This window comes from Amyelois transitella, chromosome 3 (genome assembly GCF_032362555.1).
Source record: "Amyelois transitella isolate CPQ chromosome 3, ilAmyTran1.1, whole genome shotgun sequence".
Classification (NCBI taxonomy): Eukaryota; Metazoa; Arthropoda; class Insecta; order Lepidoptera; family Pyralidae; genus Amyelois; species Amyelois transitella.
The window spans coordinates 5,146,181-5,170,966 of NC_083506.1; the positions used below are offsets into that span (position 1 = coordinate 5,146,181).

At 33.7% G+C, this 24,786-nt stretch overlaps 1 protein-coding gene across 1 annotated transcript; it reads left to right on the forward strand.

The window, feature by feature from the left end:
- The first annotated feature begins 6,993 nt into the window (after nt 1-6,993).
- LOC106138205 (facilitated trehalose transporter Tret1) lies at nt 6,994-20,798 on the forward strand. The gene is made up of 4 exons (XM_013339298.2): nt 6,994-7,338; nt 16,843-16,983; nt 18,100-18,356; nt 18,831-20,798. Exons 1-4 carry the CDS (start codon nt 7,293-7,295, stop codon nt 19,800-19,802), a joined length of 1,416 nt encoding a protein of 471 aa, XP_013194752.2. The 5' UTR covers nt 6,994-7,292; the 3' UTR covers nt 19,803-20,798.
- The last annotated feature ends 3,988 nt before the right edge of the window (nt 20,799-24,786 follow it).

Below are 24,786 nucleotides of genomic sequence, written 5' to 3' on the forward strand. Positions count from 1 at the left end.
ACTCTTGTCAAGTTAAGTGAAACGTCCTCCATTCTTCTCTTTTCTACCCAGCCTACCATACCTACGAGCCAAAAATAAATTTTATGCTTCTATAATTAAATAAAAGTATAAAAAATAACAGAAACATTTTCATTAACAGTTTAAACGAAAGTCTTTTCATTTCAGACTTGTCCACGAACAGGTAAATCTTTGAAATATAAAATTTTTCAGCTCCAAACAAAAGTGCTCGAGGAACTGGAGATGTTTATTTCATCTGATAATTCAGAATTCAAGCAGAAGCTACGGAACGGAACTCGACAGGACTTCGTTTGCCTTTTCATCTCGTTGATTTAAGTTTCCACGATTCGAAAACATTTTTTGATCCTATCTTTACTAAAATTGTACGCGAAGATCTGCAGGGTTAGCGAACTTTGGAATTTTACAAATTACATCGGATAAATTCCTATTTTATAATTCCAGTCCTAATTCCTGATTAAAGTCTTGGCTAGAAAACACGATATATGGTATGCTAGCTAATCTAACAATTTAAATGGCGACTACCGGAAGAGTGGACAGAGAAATGTAGGAAAGATAACTCGAGATATTTAGACCAGGAATTAGTACGCAACGATGATAAACTTGACTACCCAATCCGGGATCATGTCCAAAATGAGCATCCCGGACTTTACTCTACTACCCCGCCTTCCTTGTAAAAAGTAAAGACATAATATACCTGTTTTTGTATGTATAGACAGTATCCAAATATTGTACTTCTCCATAAAATATGTGGTACCAACATATGCTTGCCGTCAAACATGGAGCAAAAACGCTAACCTATAAACATTTTTAATATCTTAGCAGCGTACACTTTATGCAGTAAATTTAATTTTCTTTATACATTGTATGAGATGTGGGGAACCGCAACAAATATGGCGTTACTCAGCGCGAATTATGAAGTTACCAACACATAGATTGATAAAGTTTGTTGCACGCCAACCACTATGTGAAATTAACAAACTTAGAAGCCCCTCGTCCTTTGCTTCTCTGAACTTCAGACCACTAGCACTGGATTGCATATAAATTGTGCTACACCCATAAACTCCAGGTACTTATACATACAGGGACTTTATTCAGCAAATTATATGCAAAGAATGAATTTGAAAATAAGCACGTATTCTCTAATGTCGAACAATAGGTGTCTAATATAATAATATTGACCACATGGTCAATTCAAGGATAAGTATTCAACATAGATACTTTCAGAAGCGAACTATAGCCCAAAATCAATAGTGGCAATCTTTATTCAGAAAATTTCCACGGGAACAAACCCTGGACAAAAGTCTACACACCTAGACAAAAGAAACTATAAAGCTCTTACTCAGGGCTTTCTTTGCTATTATGGGGATTTTTAATTTTTGCAAGATTCTATATTTGTAAGTATTTCCACGGTAACGTCCTACAAATCCGTTCGTATGTATCTACTTTGATATGTTTTAAGTTGACTGACTGCTCTCAAATTTTTTATTGTGTTCTATAAGGTTACACACACATTCCTACAACAGATAATGCTTCATATAATTTAGCGAGGTGAACGTACTCAACAAGAATTTACAGAAACCGCATTTCCTAAAACAACGGCGAAATATATTGGAATACACAGGAACTCCGCTCCAGTGGAAACAAGGAAACACAAAACTCATAATCCAAAACCACGACGACAGTGTAAAACCGCTCCTCGCCGTGAAATTGTGTACGTAAGTATATAATCAAGAAAGTCATAAATTTGTTACACAAAGTAATTTCACGGTGCTTCGGTTCTATAGGAAATATAGGAATACAAGGGATACAAAAGTACAACATTAAATCAGATTAAGTTATTAAATTCAGTAAGTTAAACATAAGGATAGCTACATATTTATAATCACGTATTTATCCCTTACGGAGAAGACAAAGCCACTGGTCTCAAGAAACAGCTGTAGGTATGCCTAGTGATGGAGTCGATATTCAAATAGTGACGGGTTTATAGCCTAAAAAGAATTCCAAGTTTATAAGACTTTCCTTGATTGATTTTTACAATCCTCTCGGGAAAAGAAGAGGCACACACTATTTTTTTTCGTAACCGGCCAGCATTGACGCATAAGATAAGAAATAGAAGTTTAATTACATATGTAGTTAGTGGAAATGGCTGGGAAATATTCCAATTGAGAACTTAGTAGTTTGGGGAAACCAAGTGGATGCGAGAGCCAAGTGGGCGAGGAGGGCTCGGAGTGTTTGCTCAAACGAAGTTAGTTGCCGAAAGCGATGTAGTAGTTCACCGCCACGTCTTGCATTTATTCCGACTATTGGATCTGAACCGAATCATTCGTATTTCCGAAGATTTCATTGCATTTACTTCGATCATGGGAGAGACAATAAATGGAAAATAGTTGCACAGCTCTGGGAAACCTTTCGGTTTTTTCACAAAAGAACCTAAAATATGTATGTATTTATATTATGTTTTTCTTTAACGGCCAACAAAAGCGACAATCAATATCCTAAAAACCTATTAAGCAAAGTAGAAAGATTGGGATATTATCTAAGTTACATTAAATCAACATGTAAAATAAAACGAAAAAATATTAATAACTAATTTTATAACCAAGGAAGACCCAGCCACATAAATTTTATACTAAAACCAAGCATTAAAATTATTTGCATGAGTAGTTTTATCAGGCGCTTTATTCCAGCATAGCATTTCAACGGTAACAAAAGAAAGTGGCATCATTTTTCAAAGAAGATTTAGCGTTAAGAGTGTATAGTTCGTATTTTCTTTCATAAAAGATTTTCAAAAACTTCAAAATCATATTTTATTCATTTGTTTGGCAGTAAAATTTCACAGAAATTCGTAATGATATTATTGACAACCTAATTTAGCCAAAACGTATTTTTATGTCTGTCACATTCTCTCGTCCATTTCGTCAATCAACTGAGCTGGATTTATTCCGTGACGTAATAAAATTTCATCTGGGTAAGCATTATCCAGGATTTCCAATCTGATCCTGTCAGACACGCAATCTGTACGAACGTCCCTAATGGCTATTTGAATTTTTGCTGTATTTTTTCACAATTCACTCTGATTGGAGTATGGCTATCATATGTCAATGGATTGGGATCAATTACCTACTACTTTTTCAATCAATGTCAAATGCAAATGGTGGGAAATAAGTAAATAAATTGGGAAATTAAATTATGTAGGTGAACGCAATTAAATTCATAATTAATTCTACATAGGTACGCACCGTAAGTACTGTCATATGTATATGAATATACTTACAACTACTTTTGTAACTAAATATTTACGCAGCATCTGGTGTGTAAATAGATCAAATTTTTGCCGAAATTAATAAGTACTAATTAACGATGAAAAAGCGCCAAATTTCCACAAAGATCAAAATATCTGGTCCATTCGGTAGTACGTCTTAAACCAGATATCTGCTGCTCCTAAGCAATAACTATTTTATATTCATCGAAAACACCAGCCTCGTTTCCGCGACCATCATTTGCAAGAGCGCCAACGTCATAAACCGAGCAATAACATAAATCACACAAGATTTCGCTTCGATTTCATGTCGAAGTTATTTCTCCTTTCACGAAAACGTTTGAATCGATTCCTATTTTGAGAATGGACAAGTCTTAGAAGTCCCCAGGGAGCGCCATCCTCGAACTGTTCCGAATTCGGCTACGTGTACCAATGTGCCGTACATATCTTATCCATACGTTTGGTAAACTACCGACATCCAAACTGTTTGTATTCTTAAAGCGAGTAAAGGTTGTTTATTTTTACTTGAATGTAGAAGCGTGGTTTGCTGTTTAGTTTTGAATCGCTTGTAGGATTTTTTTTCTTTTATGTTCAATCTGAAGAAAAAATTGTATCACTCAGCATATTAAACTGTGATCACTATTGGAAGCATAAAGTTTTGTTAAAACTAACATTCTTCAGACTAATGGATGGTCATATTCCCAACTTACCGCAGCAAACTGAACTTACATGATTATTCATAATGGATTCTTCTTTTAGGCGATGGACTAGCAACCTGTCACTATTTGAATCTTAATTCTGTCATAAAGCCAATCAGTCTTTTAAGAATGCTGACTCTGTCTACCCCGCAAGGAATACATATAGATATATGTATGTAGATGTGATCATATGAATGAATGAAATGCTCACTCATAATTTTAGATATATACCTACTTTTAGAATAATTAAGTAAGTTTGTGATAAATAATAAGCATCTGACCGTCATAAAAAAAGAAAGGCTCGCTCTCAGTGTAGCTTGCGCTTTAAGTTTTGCTTACCATTAACTACACCAAATGTTTTAAACAGACTGTCATTAAAATTGTTCCTTTATCAAGAAACACAATTAAACTACCAGATGTAGTCTATGAAGTCATCACAACTGTTTAATTCAACCAATTACTAAATATACTAAAACACAAAGGCAATTTATTTTAACACTTCTATTATAAGATTTTTCTTGTATAGGAGTATTAAAAATAAATTAATGCATTCCATGGGCGATGGAAATGGTAACACGTGGATCATGTCCATCTCAGAATTTTGAACTAAACCAACAGAATATATGGTTGCTCACTCTAAATCCAGAGTATATTTTTCTTATGATGCAATGACACCAAAATGAAGAAAAAATCCTCTAAAAACATTAACTGGAAAGCTAAATTTTGTGACATCCAGAGAGCATTTGACTTAAATATGTGGCAGACCAAAATAGTCCTAAGAGCAAACCAACATATTCTTTCTTTCATAACTCATAATCAACAAAATTCTGTCAATATATCTCACATTGTGCTTTACTATTCTTTTTATAAATTTTCAATAAGAGAAACCCCAAAAAATATCTATAACAGAAGTATCAGGAAACTTCAACATCATTATATAATCACTCGTCACATAATCCACCAACGACCACAACAAGATGATCTAACTTCACCTGTCACTTCAGCTCAGTTCAACCATTACATTATCACATTGCCGGAAGGGCAAATGATAATTCTTACACGTGTATGAAATCCTGGCAAAACATCTTGCCACGAATTTATGAAACTCGGGAAAACAATGAGAATTAAGGCTCTTTTACTCATAGACTGGCAACACAGGTAATTGAGAGATACGTAATCGTTCACAAAACTTGATTCGTCTCATTGTCGTTATTCTAAGAGTTTTATTTACTCGTAAACTGACAGTCAAAATATTGACAGGAAAAGAAGAGAAAATGGAAGACGCTCCAATAAACTCCATAAACAAAAGCTCTGGTTCTTTGATTTAACAAAATTATGGATTATATTATTGTTAGTATGAATAATTCATTTTATTTTAAAAACATTGGAAAAGAACATTATTATTGGTATAGTGTGGGCCAGCTGCTTCTCTTCCCATCCAAATTACTAGATACTTCTTGTATGCAGTGGACAAGAAACCTGTCGCCTATTTTAATCTCAATTCCATCTTAAAGCCATACAGCTGATTTTGGTCTTACATTATTTTCTAGACTATTGGCTCTGTCTATCCCGTAAGGAATAAAGACGTAATTTTATGTATATAATATGGATACTTATTGCAATAATTTTAAGAATTAGCTACAATTGGTAGTTTTCTTAGCACTAATATGTACCTATTATATGATCTAAGACTTAGCAGCTCAGAAAGCAAATTCTGAACTGAGCTTTGACCTATCCTAATTTTCCGTATGAATAAGGAAAATGTGACTGACATTATAAATAAACAATAAACATTGTAAAGGCTACACACAAAAATATACTTTTCCAAATAGAGTATTTGTTGTACCTACCGGTAATTTTTACGAGACAAATGTCACTTCTGTATTAATTCATTAATATTAATAGGAAATAAATCAACGCATACGCCAGATGAGAATAAAAATAGACCGGTCTCTTAGCCCATGAATAATAAATTGATACAGGTTGGAAAACGATCTATTTTTATTTTATTTAGATATTTATTTTAGTAACATACCTGTAATAGTTTAAGCAAACATGGATAGACATAGTGAGCATTATTAGATTTTTTTTTAATTTGATTTTATACAAATAAAGTGTTAATTGAATAAAAACTTGATACAAAGTCATTAATATAGGTACTGGATGGTATTTGATGTAAGAGCAACAATATTATAATGATATACTTGAGTATAAAGTTTTAAATCTGTATTTGTATACGATAGAAATTGGAACATAATATTTCTATGGAGTATGAAAGGAATTAAATGTCAAACAGACACACCATCGTTAAACTTAATATTAAATCATTTAATTGTTAATATTGTTAGCTTCCTTTTGGTATATTTCTACTTATTACTTATCGGAGCGAATAAAAATACATTTTTGTTTGTATGTTTGTAACGCGACAACTTTGGAACCGTTGGTGTAATTTAAAAAAAAATTTATAGGTGTCGGATTTGTCAATAAATATAATCGGTTATGTTATTTTTTAGATATTCAAAATTTTGTTTCAAAAGTGTTCGCGAGGTCTAAGTTCGCGACGAATGACTATCGACTATATAGTTTGATTAATTGTCTTTTAATGCAAGTGCATAAGATAACATATTTAAAAAATGCGTATATAAATGAAACAATTACCTATCCATTCTACATATAACAACTTTGGCTGTCAATATTTAGGAATGCTTAATATAATACAACTTCTCTTGTCTGAACTTACATTTAAATAATATTAATTCCGAGATTTCTTCAATTTTTGTGAAAATATCAGCCGCGATACATTAGAGATTGGCAAGTAATTACTAAATAATTTCCATTTAAATTACAAAAGAAAACAATATGACACGAAACTATTATACCTTGTCAAATATATTTACATAGGTACTTAGCACGCTCAGCCGTTCCCATAAAATGTTTGTTTGCACAGCGGGCACTGTGTACCGAATACCGATTGGCCGGTGACGTTATCAGTAGGCAAAATGATAAAGCAAAATCTCTGATGCACAGTGTGTATCTCGCAGCAAGCTGGCAGGCGGCAGGCGACCGTAGGTTGACGTCGCGTCTCGCATTGACAGCTGAAACCGTCAACAAACGGGAATATGATTGTCTGTAGCAATACTGCTCGCCATTCACGCACACGCCGGTAGGCGAATAGCACGTGGCAGACTAAATTAGAGCGATATGAGACGCCGCGCGCGTCTCCAGTAGGTCATACTGTGCGACACAGCGCGCGCTGAAACTACTAAATACGCCGACACGGAGTATGTTAGTTCCAAGAGCCAACTTGAACAGCAGTGATGAGCATCAGCAGGAAGTGGAGAGAATATGTGGCAGCACTCAGTGGTTAGTGTTTGTTTTTTATTACCTACTTCGTTCGAAACTTACGCGAGTATTGTTGACGCTGGCAATACTGAACCGGCGTTTGTAAACGCCGATATCTTAGTAATATATTGTTATTTTTTGCAATACCAGTATTCTGCCGCTTATCAATTGTTTGTATGAAGTCGAAGGTATTAAGTGCCCTTTGAAATTGATACTGTTGTGTTGAAATCAATTCGAAGCATCAATTCACATCGATCAAACATGACTGTTTATGGATCATACAAATAGCGTACTTCTTGACGTAACGATTGCAAAGTTTACTTCCTTGTTTGCCGTTAATGTTGTTGCAAAATTGTAAATTAGTAAATTTTATATTAATATTGCTAATATACAATAAATTTTAATGACTACACAGTACAATGTATTCATATTTAGCAATTGATTTCTTCTATTTACACATTGCAATAAAGGTTTATTATACTTTCAAATTAAAATCATTTTATTAAACTTTAAGCGCAAAAATAAGTTTAAGTATCACAGATATAACAGAGAGAGATATATCAGAGTATAACAGATATCCAAAATAATCATTAGTTTACATAAGACAATAAATGCCCTCTCTTTCATTATTATAGTTTTAAGAATTGTCATCAAATTCATCATAGATATTGGGGAAATAAAAATTACACTACGGTCATTTTTATATATTCATCGAAGATCATCAAAGTATAGAATCCAACCCACGTGATCTGATTTTGTTTTTATTTTAGTGCCGCAAAAAAAAAGTTTTAAGTTATGTGATTGACATCCTACATCTAAGCTTTAAAAGATAAAATGACATGGTATTGAAAAAACTACATACAATTGATAGGCCGGAGGTTATAGAAGCTACCTCATGTAGCCCAGAGCTATATTGAACGAGTAAGTTCAGTAATCTGTTATACTTATATGAGTTCTTACCGTTCGTATTGTGATGGACATAAGATTTCCAAATAATATATTTTTTTTTAAATACAAGTTATTTCACGGAGTACTTATTCTATGTCTATATGAACAATTTTGCCATTCTAACTAATATCTCTTTTCTTAATAGTCTTAACTTAAACCTTCTTTCTCTGAATCTCAATCCTATCAGAAAGTCATCCGGTAAAAATCCCTTTAAATTTTGTGACTTTTCACTCTGCCTACCGTGAAGTACCGTGTGAGGAATAGATACTTAACATGTGTGTTCCTTGAAAAGTGCTAAGAACTGAGCTGAAGTACACAAAGTCTTCATGAGAATTAAAAAAAAACTTTTACAAAAAATGATGTCAAGAAAAATTTTTTTTTTTTTTCAAAAGGTTCAAAAACTTTGTGATTACAAATTTGAAGAATATCATAATGAAACACTGTTTTCTTCAAACAGACACCCAATCGCCTACAACACTGACGGTATATGCAAATTCTTTTGTTGCGGTTTCATTGTGCTTTGAAAACAATGCTATTTGTCATCATATATTGATAGGTTAACTGATTATGTATTATATTATTATTATCCTTAGAAATGTTTTATATTGAGATCTCGATTACAAAGTCTATGCTGAACCATGCAACAACAGCCTATTCAATAATTTAATTTATTTTTAACATTCATTCATTAGTATAATAATAAACAGGAAAACAATAAAATAGTAATTTAAAGGAACAAAAAATATTTAAATAGGTATAATTAAATTATTTTATAATCAAAGAAAAATTTTATATTATAAAAATCTGAAAGAAATATTCGCCTTTTCGTAAAAAATAATATCAAACATTACCTGAACCTACAATTGAATTTATACAGAAAAGTAAAAATTTTATATTGTGCATTAAAATTACTTTATGTTATAGGCACTTAATTAATATGCCACATTAAATACGGCCTTCTCTCATTTTAATACTGATCATACAAGTATTCACCATTATTATAAAATACAGGCTTATAAAATATCACTTCCTCGATAAATCAACGATAAAAAAAGAACGAGATTAGTTGTTGGTACTAAATTTATAAAATAACTACACCTAAAAATCTTTACCATGTTCAGTAGGGCTGAATTTGCCCTCAAAAATACATAAGTAGGTAATAATTATACATAAGTATCAGTTTTTGTGTGCCTTAATTTAAGGCGTCGATTGAAGTTTTTATGGAACACCTTAGATTCGTTTGATTGGTTTAGACCACGTTCAGCTTTTTCCTGATAGTTTATGTAATTATTAAGAGGTAAGTAGACCACCATGACCCTAATCAGGGGTATGCGGCGAGAGAATTCCAACTATTATTACAACTAAAGTACCAATTCATACGTAGGTACATACATATAATCGCGTATTTATCCCTAAGGGGTACACAGAGCCAACAGTCTCCCAAAGAGACTGAGAGGCCTCTCAGTCTTGGCCACGTCAGCTATTTATCATACAGCTGGTATAGCATAATAGTGAAACTGAGAATCAGATATTAATTCAGTTTTTAATTCTATAAAACATGTATAAATAAATATGTCCACTGAATTTACGTATCCAAAAATGCACTTGACAAAATTACCTATACGAGTAAGTATAATTTGTAGGCAGGTCACCCAAAAATACTTGGTTGAGATGGAGTGGTGAGTCACTAGCAGTAATACAAGTCAGCCTCACCGGTCGTGAACCAAGGTGGATTCGTCGAGGTTGACCGTCTTTCTCGTGGAGCGACACACTTGAATGTAGCCAGGTGATATGATAAGAAAAATAACGAAGTGTGTACTTAATACGCCAAAGAAATCACTCAGGCGCGACATACTCCACTTTTGAACAACCGTTATTTTTGAGGTTACAATAGATGCTTTAAAATAACTCTCATTGATGTTTTTTTTGGTAAATCAAAAACACGATAGTTCAAACAACTTTTTTTTTCAATTTTTTTCTATCTAATTTTTTAACTTTCTTAATATAATGTCCCTTGCTTTTTGATATTCTATTCATTAAATTTGATCGTTTCCAAAAAGCTTAGTATAATAGCAATAAGTTTAGAAATTACAAGGAGCAAAATTCTCAAATTCGCAAATTATAGATTGCAGATAAAAAAATTGCAAAAAAGACCATACGGGAGAAAATATCCCAACTTCAATAAATTCTTCTTCATTAGTTCAAAACGTCTAACAATAACGATTCAAGAACAATTTTATCGAATCCATAAAATTTATATAGAAGTAATGAGTCTACATGTAAAAATAGTTTTATTGAAAAAGAAACTTTGAAACATTGCACCATAATTTCAATAGAAGATTATTCTGGAAAACTATGAGAAAACTGAAATGAGAGATTAGTAGACTGACCAAGTTATCTCGGCCTTTTAATATAGGAGGTTATTGTGGCCTTAATGATTATAATTCTCAATGGCGAGTGTAGTATGTCACTGATAATACATTATTTATTAAAGCTTGTTCCTTATCAGATGATAACCCGTGGACGCGATCATTGTTGCTCTCTAAAGGCATGACGAAGCGAAGCAATCCTTTTTTTAATTAAATGGGATGTTTTTCATGCTACTAAGTAGACGAACAGGCATACGGTCCACCTGGTTATTGGTGTCTAGGTACTTGTGAAGATAGGTTTTACCGATGTTTCATTGAAATCGTTTTGAAAGAGTAAATTTGAGAATCGGCTCAAAATACTTATTATGCGCATAAAAATATCGAATGTTAAATAAAAATTGAATATTTTTCAAAAATCAATGTCAGGTTCTGTCCATTAGTACTTGATCGATTACACAGTTCAGTGCTGATTGAATCATGGATTAAATCTGTTTACCTATGGTAATTAGCTATGCTGGGATACATTTACATCCATAAATTACCTTGTGTCGGAGGAACATAGATAAAAGATAGGTACATATATGAAGGTATTTCTGACTATTCACATCGATACTTGTAGATAATAAAGAATAACTTTATGATCATCATAGCGTCGGTGGTCGAATCGGTAAGATGCCCGATTAAAATGCGTGTGGCGCAAAAAAGGCACAGATTCGAATCCCACCTCGGCCATGTACCAATAACTATTTTCAAAGCTATGTACATTTGTTTAAATAAGTATTAACCGATGCGCTTACGGTGAGGGAAAACATCGTGAGGAAACCTGTTAATTCAGGCAACTGGATGTGTAACCATGATCGATCTAATATGGGTTAGATTGCCCTGCAAATGTTGCGGAGGTCAGATGGGAATCGCTTCGTGTAAAAACCTGACTCACCCAATCCAAGATCAATGGTCAAAGGCATACCCTAGGCTCCTCGCCAGAGTAGTGACGATGCAACTGGGACTTAAACCAGTAGGAAAAAAAAATAATAACTTTGAAATGGATTGGCTCCCATCGCATTAATCAAAATATTAAATTATTGTTGCTTTTAATTTCAACCTTTGATAATGTATGTTACTTTAGTTAGGTAAGTATATTTTCGTTGTGTAAGTCCAAGTCATAAGTCGGAGTACAGCGTTGGGATGGATGTGTTTGTATCTTATCAACCACACTTCAAGTTAACCATCGTTTCTTAAGATACTTGTTAATAACTAGTAAAAAATATAGTTAATAACACAGTCTTCCATTAATACCCACTTCTGATATATGTTTTAATATATCGAAATCATTATTTACGTCACATTAAGTAAATGTACCCCACTAAATTTATATCGTCATTTGGACCTACCGATCTATCTATACTAATATTATAAAACTGAAAGAGAGTAACAAGAAAAAGAGTTTGTTTGTTTGAACGCGCTAATCTCAGGAGCTTCTGGTTCGAATTGAAAAATTCTTTTTTCGTTGAATAGATCATTTATCGAGGAAGGCTTTAGGCTATATAACATCACGCTGCAACTATTAGGAGCAAAGAAATAATGGAAAATATGTGTGTCTTTAAGGGTTTCAATGATGCCCAAAATAACTATTCCACGCGGACGAAGTCGCGGGCACAGCTAGTTGTTGCTAAAATGTGAACGGGTTTCATAGTAACCGAGTTGCGCCGTTGAAACGCACGCTTTTTTTTAAAACGCGTTGTCCAACGACGCGTATTCCCGGCTACATTAAAATCAGCGGAAAACAGAAACAACGTTTACTCTTTGCGGCCCTCCGATCCGACCTCTGACTTAGCTTAACGACTGTTATCAAAGTGCCACACCAACGAAATCCGATATTCTGGTTAAATATTTAGTTTAATGTTAGCAGAAACCACTATTATCCTTATAAATTCAATCGTAGCTTTATACCTACTAGACGTACTTTATCGATGCGATAAATCACAATATTCTCGTATCAGATTGAAATCGATACGATAGGCATGTGAAAACTATATTTATCGGAGATAAATTGAATATTAAAACATCTCAAAAGATCACGTTCTTAGGATTGGTTACGTCATCAGAAAGAAAGTCCATAAAAAAATGAAGAAAATTATTCTTTATCTTCCTGTTTGTGTCTGCAATTTGAATAATAATAAGTACCTATACAGAAATTCAAATGTATGGAAACATATTGGTATTTTTTCATAAAGGCTATCGAAAATTTACATCTGTTTTCCTCAACATATTGTTAGAATTAGACACACGTGAATACCTATTTACTCACATTATTTAATAACAAAGGAGTTTTACGTAACAATATGCATGATTAAAATTACCAATGAAATGAAACAAGAACCGAATATTTTTGTGTAGATGAAGCGGAAATAAATTAATTTTCCATGAAAATAAAACAAGTCAAGAAATAAATTATTTACGCTTATTGATATAAAACAATACATAATACTAGTCTCTTATCGGCTATTATGAATCAAACCAACTAATTGTTACAAATTCTTTTATTCAGGCATAAAACATATAGTATCATTTTTGCACAATATAAGATCTTACAACGAAATCTTAAAATTATTATCATCGCTGCCTTCTTCGTTCTAGGTATCTGTCACATTAAAACATAAAAATTATAATTTTCGCTTTTTAGAGCACAAATGGCATGAGGCAAGTTCTTCGAGTTATTGCAATGTGAGCATATCAGTATGAATCAATGCATTGTGTGTGATATTTAGCCTTGAACTCAATGTAAGTTAGTTGATGAATCACAATCACAAAAGGGAATTCGCAATATTATTGGATTGATAACATAACGATGTGAGCCTGAAAATACTACTATTTTATATTTTTATATTACGAGATATACCTAGCGTAAGATATCTATACTAATATGATAAAGCTGAAGAGTTTGTTTTGTTTGTTTGTTTGTTTGTTTGTTTAAACGCGCTAATCTCAGAAACTACTGAACCGATTTGAATAATTCTTTCACTGTTAGATAGTCTATTTATCGAGGAAGGCTATAGGCTACATTTTATCCCGAATTTCCTACGGGAAACGTCAACAATGCAGGTGAAAGATGAAAGAGTCGGCCATCTGCGAGCTTTCCACGCGAACGCCGCGTAAACCAACAAAGATATAGTAAAACAATGTACTAAACATGTGAAGTACTCATTTTTTGCCACAAAAAAGTCCGCGAGAGCATATTTCTATATCTTAAGGTTTACTTACAATAACCACTTTTATGTTCATTTTTTAAGATTATTTTTTCATTATAAACATAAGTTATTTTGAAACCAATTTTCTTTAATTCAGTATTAATCCTTATCCAAATAAATATGTTTATTACTTTCGGCTTTTCATGTAGACTAAAATTGCCATTTACAGTATATAAATCAGACGAAATTGAGATATAGTCGTTATAAGCAATTTGCAGCGAAACATTTAATACGGAGAACCAGCGTTCTTTCTAATACGCGTGACCGCCTGACCGCCGAGGAGGATGTTTGCAAAAATAAATATAATGCCTAAAATAATTATTCCACGCGGACGAAGTCGCGGGCACAGCTAGTGCTTATATATATGTTTTAACAAGGATTTAGTTTGCAAATAAACATTTTGTGCTGACTTACGCCTACATACACTAAAGAAAGTAAATACCATATCTTAATTAACATGGCCACTAGGTATAGGTATCAATAAATGAACCAATAAAAATGACATTTCATGGAACTTGTGGAATTCCTAAAACTTTTTTTTCAGTGGTCAATATTGAACTATGTCAGGTCTACCTGACCTTTTATTGTACCTGGTAATATTTGTAAACTTTTGTACAGCAAACTTATAATTACTGCTCTCTTTCCCTCATATCTACACTTCAATTAGTTAAACATATTGTTTCCATTAACCTCCATGGAAACTTACTTCACTGATATCGCCCATACGATAACAATATATGGCAATAATACACCAATTCATAGAAATCATATGATTGCACAACAAGCATCAGTTATAATGACTTTAAATAATGTTATTGAAAATGATCTCTTCCAATTAAAGGAATTGAGGCCGCAATGAATTTCGTAACTACTGAAGAAGAGTTCTTTGTGAGACTTTTTAACACAAACGAGTAAATAGATGATAAGAAAAATACAAGCCGTTTCTTTAAATATTATTTTAACATGTATAAGAGAAAAAATATAGTTCATTAATCACAAAAATCTATTTTCGTCACTTATAAGCTATTCCTTCCGAAAATATTATTGATTTTCTGTCACCGCATCAGATGTTTTATCGAAATATACCTACCGTGAGCGTGTTCAGTATCTTTACTTTTAATTAATTTAAGTGAACTCTTTTTTGCAAAATCATTACAAAATTTTACTTTTACCATATTTTTTTATAAATAAAAGCTAATACATATATTGAAGATATCTTTTTCACGTTTCTCAAATAATGGTCTCCGAATATTTTATCTCATCACTTTAATCTTGAATTAGTTGATCTGATCTCGAAAATTACGTAATATATTTAGATCTCAAATACTAATAATAAAACTGATTTAAACTGCAATTACCCCATTGTCAAGGTTATTTGAAATAGCAAATTATTTCTAGGTAACCTAATACACTACTTCTGAACCAAAGGCAAACACTTATATCACGGATGTACTTAAGAGACCAATATTATTAGATATTCTCCCTTCCTTATGAAAGAAATTCTATACTCATCCATAATAATTATTATTTATTATGAATTGAATGATACTTATACATGAACATTGAGGTTCGAATAGCGACAGGTTGCTATAGCTGATTATATCATAGTGTGATAAATAAAGGAATTGACAAGAAATAGAAGAAGAAAAATTCGGTGTCATCGCCAGCAGATACGATTGGCCGAAAATACTGAAATCAATGTTGTCACCAAGCAAAAATCGTAGATAATAGAAATGTCAAATGACAAAAATATGCTCTGTCATCTTACTTAATTACTTCTATTTAATGGCCAAATTTCTGCTCTGCAAAATAAAGAGCAATTCGATATAAAGATTTAACATAAACAAAATTATTAAAACTTGTTTGCTGTTAAGAGTATTTCCATTGGATATTATACCTTATGGTATTCCTTAGGCCCTAAGACCGGGAAACCCTAATTGAATTGATTATAATCTTGTAAGCCTGTGACACCGGGGGTCCCGGGTTCGAATCCCGGCCAGGGCATGATGAGAAAAGAACTTTTTCTGATTGGCCTGGGTCTTGGATGTTTATCTATATAAGTATTTATTATAAAATATAGTATCGTTGAGTTAGTATCTCGTAACACAAGTGTCGAACTTACTTCGAGGCTAACTCAATCTGTGTAATTTGTCCCGTATATATTTATTATTTATATTTATTTATAAAACATTTTTTTAATATGTTCATAAGGAAGCTATTCTTTGATCTCAACCCTGCATAATTATGAAATTTTCGGTATCCATAAACAAAGCAGCAGCCTTAAATATTAATTTATTGTAACACAATAAGATACTCTAGTTTATGCGTAAAGGCTTTCAAGTTTCTCGCGAGCCCGCGGTTCAAATAATCAAATTACAATTTGGTTAACAAGACTTTAATTTTGTTCCCTGAATTTGTCTGTCTGTATACTTAATTTATTTTATATCGATACTTGAAGTTCAATAGCAATAAGCTTACTTGAAGATAGCAATTAATTTGTTCATTCGTCAATGCTACTATTTGGACGCTGTGTCTTGACGTAGAATTGAGAAAGTCGATAAATTATATGAAAATCGATGCGTAAATTATGATACATACTCAAGAGAATCTGTATTGTAATGTTATTACAAATTCTATAAGGGCTACGAAGTTTTAGGCTGTATGTCCGGCCTTCAAACAGAAACAATCTTTCGATTATTCATGATACGAGTATCTGTGTAATTACTCTTTATTTACATATTTTTTTCATTTATTTACATCATCGTCTTACAACTATCATGCATGACCTAATGCGATAGTGCAAAAAAATTGTACTAAATACTTTAATTTAAATTTAGTAGAGTCAAAACTTACAAGAAATCTATATCATCTCAAAGGTTTTAAGTTTTATCATGAATTTAATATTCGTTCATAATTTTGGCATTTTATATTATTAAATGACTTATTTTTATATGTTCCAGCTACCTTGATCACGGCGGCGGCGGGCACCACCGTCGGCTGGACATCCCCCACGCTGCCTATCCTGCTGGGTCCAGATTCCCCAATACATACCACGGCAGACCAGAGCTCATGGATCGTCTCGCTTATGATACTTTGTTCAGGTTAGTTCATCAGAGCTAAATTACTATATACATAGGGGGACCACACCAAACAAAATTCTAGTTAAGAAAATTCTACTCCTAGTTTTTTTTTATAACTAAAACTTTTGTAGAGGGAGCGAATTTCCTCCGCTCGGGCTCCACTGGCACAAAAGAAAGATCTTCCATCGGAATAATGCTATGCTGGCTAACCGCGGTTCCTGGGAAACCTGGGAAATTGATGTTGATTCTGATGTTGTATTTATGCTCCAATCTCTGAAATCTTTGCTTGGGCGATTTAGCATGCGCGCTGTGATAGACTTGGTGGCGTGTGACGTTAGAGATGTCGCCATAGACATTTCACTGCTATTGGTTGAGCGCATCGTTTTGTCACTGTGATTGCTGATGGATTATAACGTTATTGAAGTCTTCACACTTCGTCTTGGCCTTTCATCGTTCCTGTTCATTATTTTTTGATAGGTATTCAAGTATAAAATGTTTTTTTTTTATTAATTCCCATATTAGTTTAATTAAATAATCTAATTTGATATGTATTTTAATTCTGAAGTTACATATATACCAAAGTTTATCAAAACACAGTTTCTTAAAAGTCCGGTCATTTATATTGACAAACAAATTTTAAACCACTTACACTAATTATGTTGTTTGGTTATATCAATACCTAAAATAATTATCTTAACCGATAACCTAGGATTGTTGTTATTATAGACATATTTCCATATAAAAACATGATGGGTTTTTTTAATATAACGTAAAGTCATATTTTTTATAAAGCTTTTATTTGACACGTTTAAGCACAAATTTCTAAAGCTTAAAAAATTATATTCAACAGAATCACTATGCCTTTCATGACGACAACCTTGCCCTGATGACTATGAGATCACCTCAATAGTAAAAACAAACCTTAATTAATTGCCAATTTTGCACATTTTCTGTCAAGGTCAGTTTATCAACACATGCGACATTTACATAAAGAAATGAACGGCGCTTCCAAGGCTGAAACCACAAGCTAAATTTTATACCTGTACGAGAAGTATCAAATGAGTCAACATCCTAAATAAAACTCAGGACTTGCAAATGTTTATTTATACACTTTTTGATTAATATTTCTCATTCCAGCCGCAAGTCCCATACCAGCAGCATACTTAGCAGACAGGATCGGCACCAAGAAAACGCTGCTCCTGGCTTCAGTGCCGTACATCATAGGCTGGATCCTGGTCATGTTGGCCGGGAACGTTCCTACCATCTACGTCTCTCGTCTCATCTCAGGAATCGGCTACGGTATAGCGTATACAACTGCCCCTATGTATCTGGGAGAAATCGCATCAGATGAAGTCAGAGGTTCTATGGCGACGCTGATCACTGTTATGTCCAAGGTAATTATCTGAGATACGAAAAATTATTTGCTCCTTGCTGCGATCACTCATTAAAAGAATTTTTCCGTTACTGATGAAAATATTACTTAATGAAAGCTGTAATCTAATAGATGATTGTAATAAGAAAAATAAATTTTTCATGAACGAAAGTAGTAGAAGAAATAAAAAACGAACAAGAAAATTGATGAACAAAAATATTTGTAGGCTTCGTAAGATGTGTTCACACAAGCATACGTATATGTAGTTATTTAGATATATAGTTAATTGAATGATACTGACTTTTCGTTTATTTGTCTTTATATGTAATAGAACCCCAACAAGTGACCAACGTCACGTTGAAATATCAGATCAACTTACTTTAGAATACGTACGTACGTGTTATCGTTTAGTGTTGTTCTTTAAAGATTATATTTTTTCTAAAAGGTATCTAGAACTAATACGGGTTTTTTACAATTTTCACAACTCTTTTTTCAGTTTGGTATCCTGTCGCAGTATTGTATCGGTCCCTACGTGTCAATGATGGGGTTAGCCAGCTTCAACATCGCTATACCAATCCTTTTCGTTGTCACATTTAGTGCGATGCCTGAATCACCGTACTACTTCATCAAATCTGGACGAAATGCCGAAGCCGAAATGTCACTAAAGAAACTTCGCGGCAAGGACTACATTATTGAAGAACTGGACAGCATGACAGCTTTGGTCAATGAGAATATGAAAGAAAAAAGCAGATGGAAAGACCTTGTTAAGGTCGGAGGAAACAAAAAAGGTCTTATAATTTTATTGGGAATATATTTTACCCAACAATTCTGTGGTAGTACCGCTATTATATCCTACGCACAACAAATATTTGGTGCAGCTGAAGGAGGATTTGGTGCGAAAGAATCGTGCATATTGTTAGGTTCAGTGCAGTTGTTAACATCAGCGATTTCTTCGCAACTCGTCGATAGATTGGGAAGAAAGCCACTTTTACTCGTATCTTCCTGTGGTGTAGGCTTAGCGAACATTATTATAGGGGCATACTTTTTTATAAAACACCAGAACAGTGAATACCTCGTCGCTTTAAGGTTCATTCCCATAATTGTGATACCGATATTTATATTTTCTTATACAATAGGTTTGGCCACAGTTCCATTCGCAATAACTTCAGAAATATTTCCAACTCACATTAAATCAAAAGCCACGTGTGTGATACAGATTTTTGTTGCTCTGATGACATTTGCTGTCACGAAATTATTCCAAGTCGTTGCCGATAATTTGGGTGAATACGTAGCGTTTTGGGGTTTCGGACTTTTGTCCGTAGCTGGGGTGATATTCATTTTAGTATTATTGCCGGAAACAAAGGGGCAATCATTTGCTGCTATACAGGAAAAATTATATTCGTCCAGTGAAAAGGTTGTTTTTGAAAAAAGCGAGGATCATTTAGGTGCAGTCAGAATTAACATTTAAGAATACATGTTAATTGTTATTAACAGATCTCGTAAAGTATAAAATTACATAAGTTTTGTGTAACAACACTAAAATACTAATACTACTTACGCATGTAAAAAGTGAGTACTTAAAGCGATTGTCCGTCCGGTACTTTTTGTTTCAGTATTTATTGTAGGAATATAAAACTACTTGGTGTTCATATCAACAAAATTTTGAGTATCGGTTTTGATGTTTCCTTTCATAAGCATACTGAATATTAAGCCTTGAGTAACTTTTACAACAAAAGACTTTAAAAAAAGAAATAATATCCAATTAGTACCATTCTTAATAATGCGTGTGATGCGGACAATTTTAAGGGACCAAAGTACTTACCAATATTTTAATACTACTATTTATAATTTGTATTTTATCCTTATTATTTTATATAAGTATATTGCCAGCAAAATGTACACAGCGAACTCTCAAGTGCCTTCGGTAATATATAGGTAATAAGTATTTTTTAAGTACAATCTTACTAGATTTAAGTAAATACGAATGAATACTTCATGTATAACCATACCATAATAAACCATAATAAATGCATGCTCATACATATGATGATGTCCATATCTCTGAGGAGTAGCCTACTACATCATCCCTCTTGATACAATTCGTGCATACTTTTTCTTCAACTATGCATCAATTATTTCATGCAAGATAAGCGTCCTTTCAATTCTTATTTTCATCGTAACGCCTGAATTTGATAATAACACTCGCGTTATATATGCGCAGAGTTTACCTGATTTCATTGATCCTCTCAACATGATCGACCATCTAAACTTTCTCTTTTCTATTCCTGTCAGTATATCTTCTTTCATACTCTCATCTTTGCATGTAACCGGGAACACCCTCCACAGCAATGCTTTAGGGCCCGGAATCTCTTTCATATCGTCTTTCTTAACATTCCCTTATCTCGCTATTCTTAATCCTTTCACTCAATTTACTCCGACCATACTATAATAATAATAACGTTTATTTGCTCTTCACAAAAATGTTCTTATTAACTAGTTAACAATAATGTGTTTAATCTTTAAATGACATTGAAGTCCTGCGAAGAGCCAAGTTCCTGAAAAAGGTCCAGGTGGACCTGTGCTACAGGTAACTTGGCCCCTCCCTTGGCATTTTAGGTGTTTGGTATTACACATTAGGTTATATTTAGTTTAACTACCTATATTTATCAACTAACACAATCGTAGATTCTATTCTATTCATAATATGTCTGGCTGAGTGTTCAGTGTGAGTGTGATGTGTGTGTATCGATGAGTGTACTGAGTATGGTGGTAGGTATAATTACGGTCGGAAATAGCATTTGTGTGGCGGGTAGCATTAGAGACGGCCAATTGAAGTGAGTTCATTTTCCCTATTTAGCTAACTGGTACTAAAAATGATTCTGTTTCATTGTAGTCCAGTGTTTTGAGGTAGGCTATTAGAGTCTTCTTACAGCTATATTTATGGAGTGGGTATATGCTTAATAGTTTATTTAATTTATTATATAAGAATGGGCCAAGGTAACAGAAAAAAGAGGTAGCTGAAGCGGTTTTAAGGGGGGGGATTTGGCAGACTGAACGTAATTGGCGCCTGTCTTTGAACATGTTCGGGTTATACTTTAGTTGGGAGTGTTGTTTGAGAGTGGTGTAGAGAATGAAAGACTGTCTGACTGTAAGTACGTCCCAGTTTTTATATAACTCGACAGTTGGGTACCGAAAAGGGAGTCCAGCTGCTACCTTGAGGATGGCTCTTTGAGTCCTTTCGGTCTATATATGCCTAGAATGCAAGTTGAACGATTTATTTTGAGTATGAGACAGTTTGCGTCTACAATCTGGGGTTCTTCTATTTTTACGTTGAGGGATTTTTTGTAGTAGATAATCACACCTTCATTTTGTGTACTGTTTTGGGAAGTGAAGGCATATGCATAATTGTCAAGTTCATGTATATATTTGTTAGATGGTAGCCAACATTCTGATAGGACTATTACATCCCACGGGATTTGAGAGGCTTGCAAGAGAGCTGTGAAGCCGTCCATATTGCAGCTACTACTGCGAATATTTTGGGAAATAATATTCAATGTTTTATTGTTGTATGTAATATTGTTTTTGATGTCGTCAAAGTTGCACTCGACCACTTTTGCTATTTGTAAGGAGTCCAGATCCAAGCCAAGTGATTCAATATTTTCCATTATTGTAACAGTTATAATATTTGATTAAAGTTGTCACGACACTCGTGTGACAACAGTGTAAGTGAATTAAAGAAGCAAAGCAGTCTTGGATCTGGGTTCCCTTTATACCAACCGATTTAGAAGTGTGTTGTTGTGTGGTGTGTATAATGTGATTTTTTTGTGTTATAATATTGTTGTAATTGTTGAAATGTGTATAAAATAATAAGCAGCCATATGATATATTATTCCCATACAAGTAAAAGAAAAAGTATTGATAAGTTTGTGTATAATAATAGTAAGCATGCAGTTTATAAAAATAATTAACATCTAGAAATACAATCAAGCAGTTTGTTTGTGGCATCGAAATAGATAGCGACAAGCATGTCCCGGATTGAATCAAGTGAGATGCTGGGGCCACTGGGACTAGTCACAGCAAAGTTTGGAGATCAGTTTCCTGCTTGATGGGAGTTGGTCTTCCTGTTTCTTCCTTCTTTACGTAGACAATGCCGAAGGCCGTCCATGCAGCAGCTAGTTTTTTATTTTTCACACCTTCCCGGGCTAGGTAGTATAGGTATCTGTTTTTGGTGGTTAGCGACTCAGAGATGTATATTGTTCTAGGTATTCCAGGGAGATGTAGCTGCTCCGTGTTGAGTGAAGTTTTATTTTGTTGTCTTTGAGCCCTATTGTAGGATTTATATGCTGCTATAAGAGCTTCTTTTTGTAGTGTAGATGTGAGGGTCACTACGACGGTATCGGATTTGGTTCTAAATATATTGTTTATATCAGACTCTGAAAGCGGTCTTTCTATGCATACCTTATTTGAGATGTCTTTGACCTGAGCAATTAATAATTCTTTATTTTCGTTTTTCAGCTTGGGCAAATTACGAATTTCGACTGTTGCATTCTGGCTTTGTCTTTCCAACGAATCAATTCTGCTTTCGAGAGTAAATATCTTGTTCTGGTACATACTGTTCTCTTGCTCAAGAATATTGATTTTAGCTAGTAACTCTTCTTGTTTTGATGACATTGTAGCCACAGTATTTTGAATGTCTTGGTTTTGTTTCATAATTATAGCCATATTATTGCTCAGTGCTTCAAATTTGGCATCAAATAAAGACGTAATCTCGGAGGTACACATTGTTTTGTCGTCTGTAAAATCCTCAAAAGAACGCTTGTGGCGTTTGGTTATGTTAAAGTAAAGGTCCTCTGTTTGAGGAGGTTTAGGTGCATTGAGTGCAGAGTCCGAATTGTAATGTACTGTGCTTTGTTTATTCGGAATTGGTAGTGTTTCCACTTCATGTGCGAGCGGCGGCGGTGAGCGCTGTACGGACATTGCAATGATCTAGGCCTAAATGTGCCGACGGCAGAGTGAATGTTAAATGGGAGTGATCTGCGTAAGCGCAATTGGGGTGTGGCTTGACTAAGTTAGCAATTAGCGGGCAGGTACGTTATTGGTCAGTGAGCGTTGCGGCGAGTTGTGAGCATGCGATAGTGTTGAGTACTTGTATTCGTCTCGTGCGTACGTCTCGTTCTTACTCCGAAAGGCGCCTCCTCGTCTCGCTGCACTCCTAGTATGCGATCTTTTAAACACTGTTTATTTTTTAAATATTAAATTAAATTTAAAATTGGTCAAAACTTTGTGATAACCAAAAACACGTCTGCACTTGATGAGATCCAAGGGGGAAGGGGAATACTCCTTTTAACTCGAATTTTCACCATAGTAATAATGTAATATTAATAAAACAAAACTCTAAATTGTCTTTATTTACGCACGAAATATATAATAGCTATCAGATGAATCTTGTAGGTATCTATTTAGATACCTACAAGATTCATCTGATAGCTATTATAATTCATACATCACAAATGTGATGTATGAATTCTATTTTAACTATTTTTTATGCAGCAGGAACGGGATAAAAAAAGGAATTTATGTTTATGTAATTTTATATGACCTTTCATGAGCATGAAAAAGTTTGGAAAATATATTGATTATTTCATGAGAAATTGCTACCGAATATTAATGTTTATTAAGACCAGTAAAAATAAAGTACAAATATTTCAAATTGAGATCCTGTAAGGATCATTATACCTATTTATAATAGATATTGCCAAGCAAATTATGATAAAATGGACCATACAAATCAAGCACTCAACAGGAGCTATTACTTGCCTATTTACGAAATGTTTTCGTTTTTCGCTATATAAAAAGAGTAAAATATAAAAGAGATAATAAGAGTGTGTAATATATATAAAGCTCCTATTTAGATAAATGTTGGTACTTTATTTGTTCAAACACCTAGTTACCAAAATTAAAAAATTGTTAATATGCATTTGTACAAAATGAAAGATATGTATAAATATATTCTTCTCGAATATTAAATACTAAACAATAAATGACTATTATTTCCAGCAGCGGTGAAACACAGAATGTATTAAAATTTGTTACTTGAAAATACAGTCGCGCCTGCGGCTCCGCCCGTTAAATGTAATATTACCTTTCTTGCGGAAATTCCTTTCTTAATACACCCATAGACAAGTCTTCATGTCATACTCAAAATCTAGAATCTGCGGTTTAGGCGGTTGAGTTGAACTGCTTTCCTCTGTGTTGATACAGTCAGTCAATCAAGCAGGTTGCTAATTAAGAGTATCAACTTCATCATAATCGCAGCTAGCAAAAATTTTCACGGATTGGAGCATAAATGCAACCATACGACTCAACATCGTTGGAGCCGCGGTTTCCCAGGCATAACACCTAGCCTAGCGATAACTTTCGTGGCAATGATTAAATAAGGTAGAGTATAGGCC

What these genes read in the sequence shown, in the direction of transcription:
- LOC106138205 (XM_013339298.2), top strand. Translation starts at nt 7,293, where the DNA reads ATGAGCATCAGCAGGAAGTGGAGAGAATATGTGGCAGCACTCAGTG. An exon ending in ATATGTGGCAGCACTCAGTG is followed by an intron (nt 7,339 to 16,842) that starts GTTAGTGTTTGT and finishes TATATGTTCCAG; the next exon opens with CTACCTTGATCACGGCGGCG. An exon ending in TGATCACTGTTATGTCCAAG is followed by an intron (nt 18,357 to 18,830) that starts GTAATTATCTGA and finishes CTCTTTTTTCAG; the next exon opens with TTTGGTATCCTGTCGCAGTA.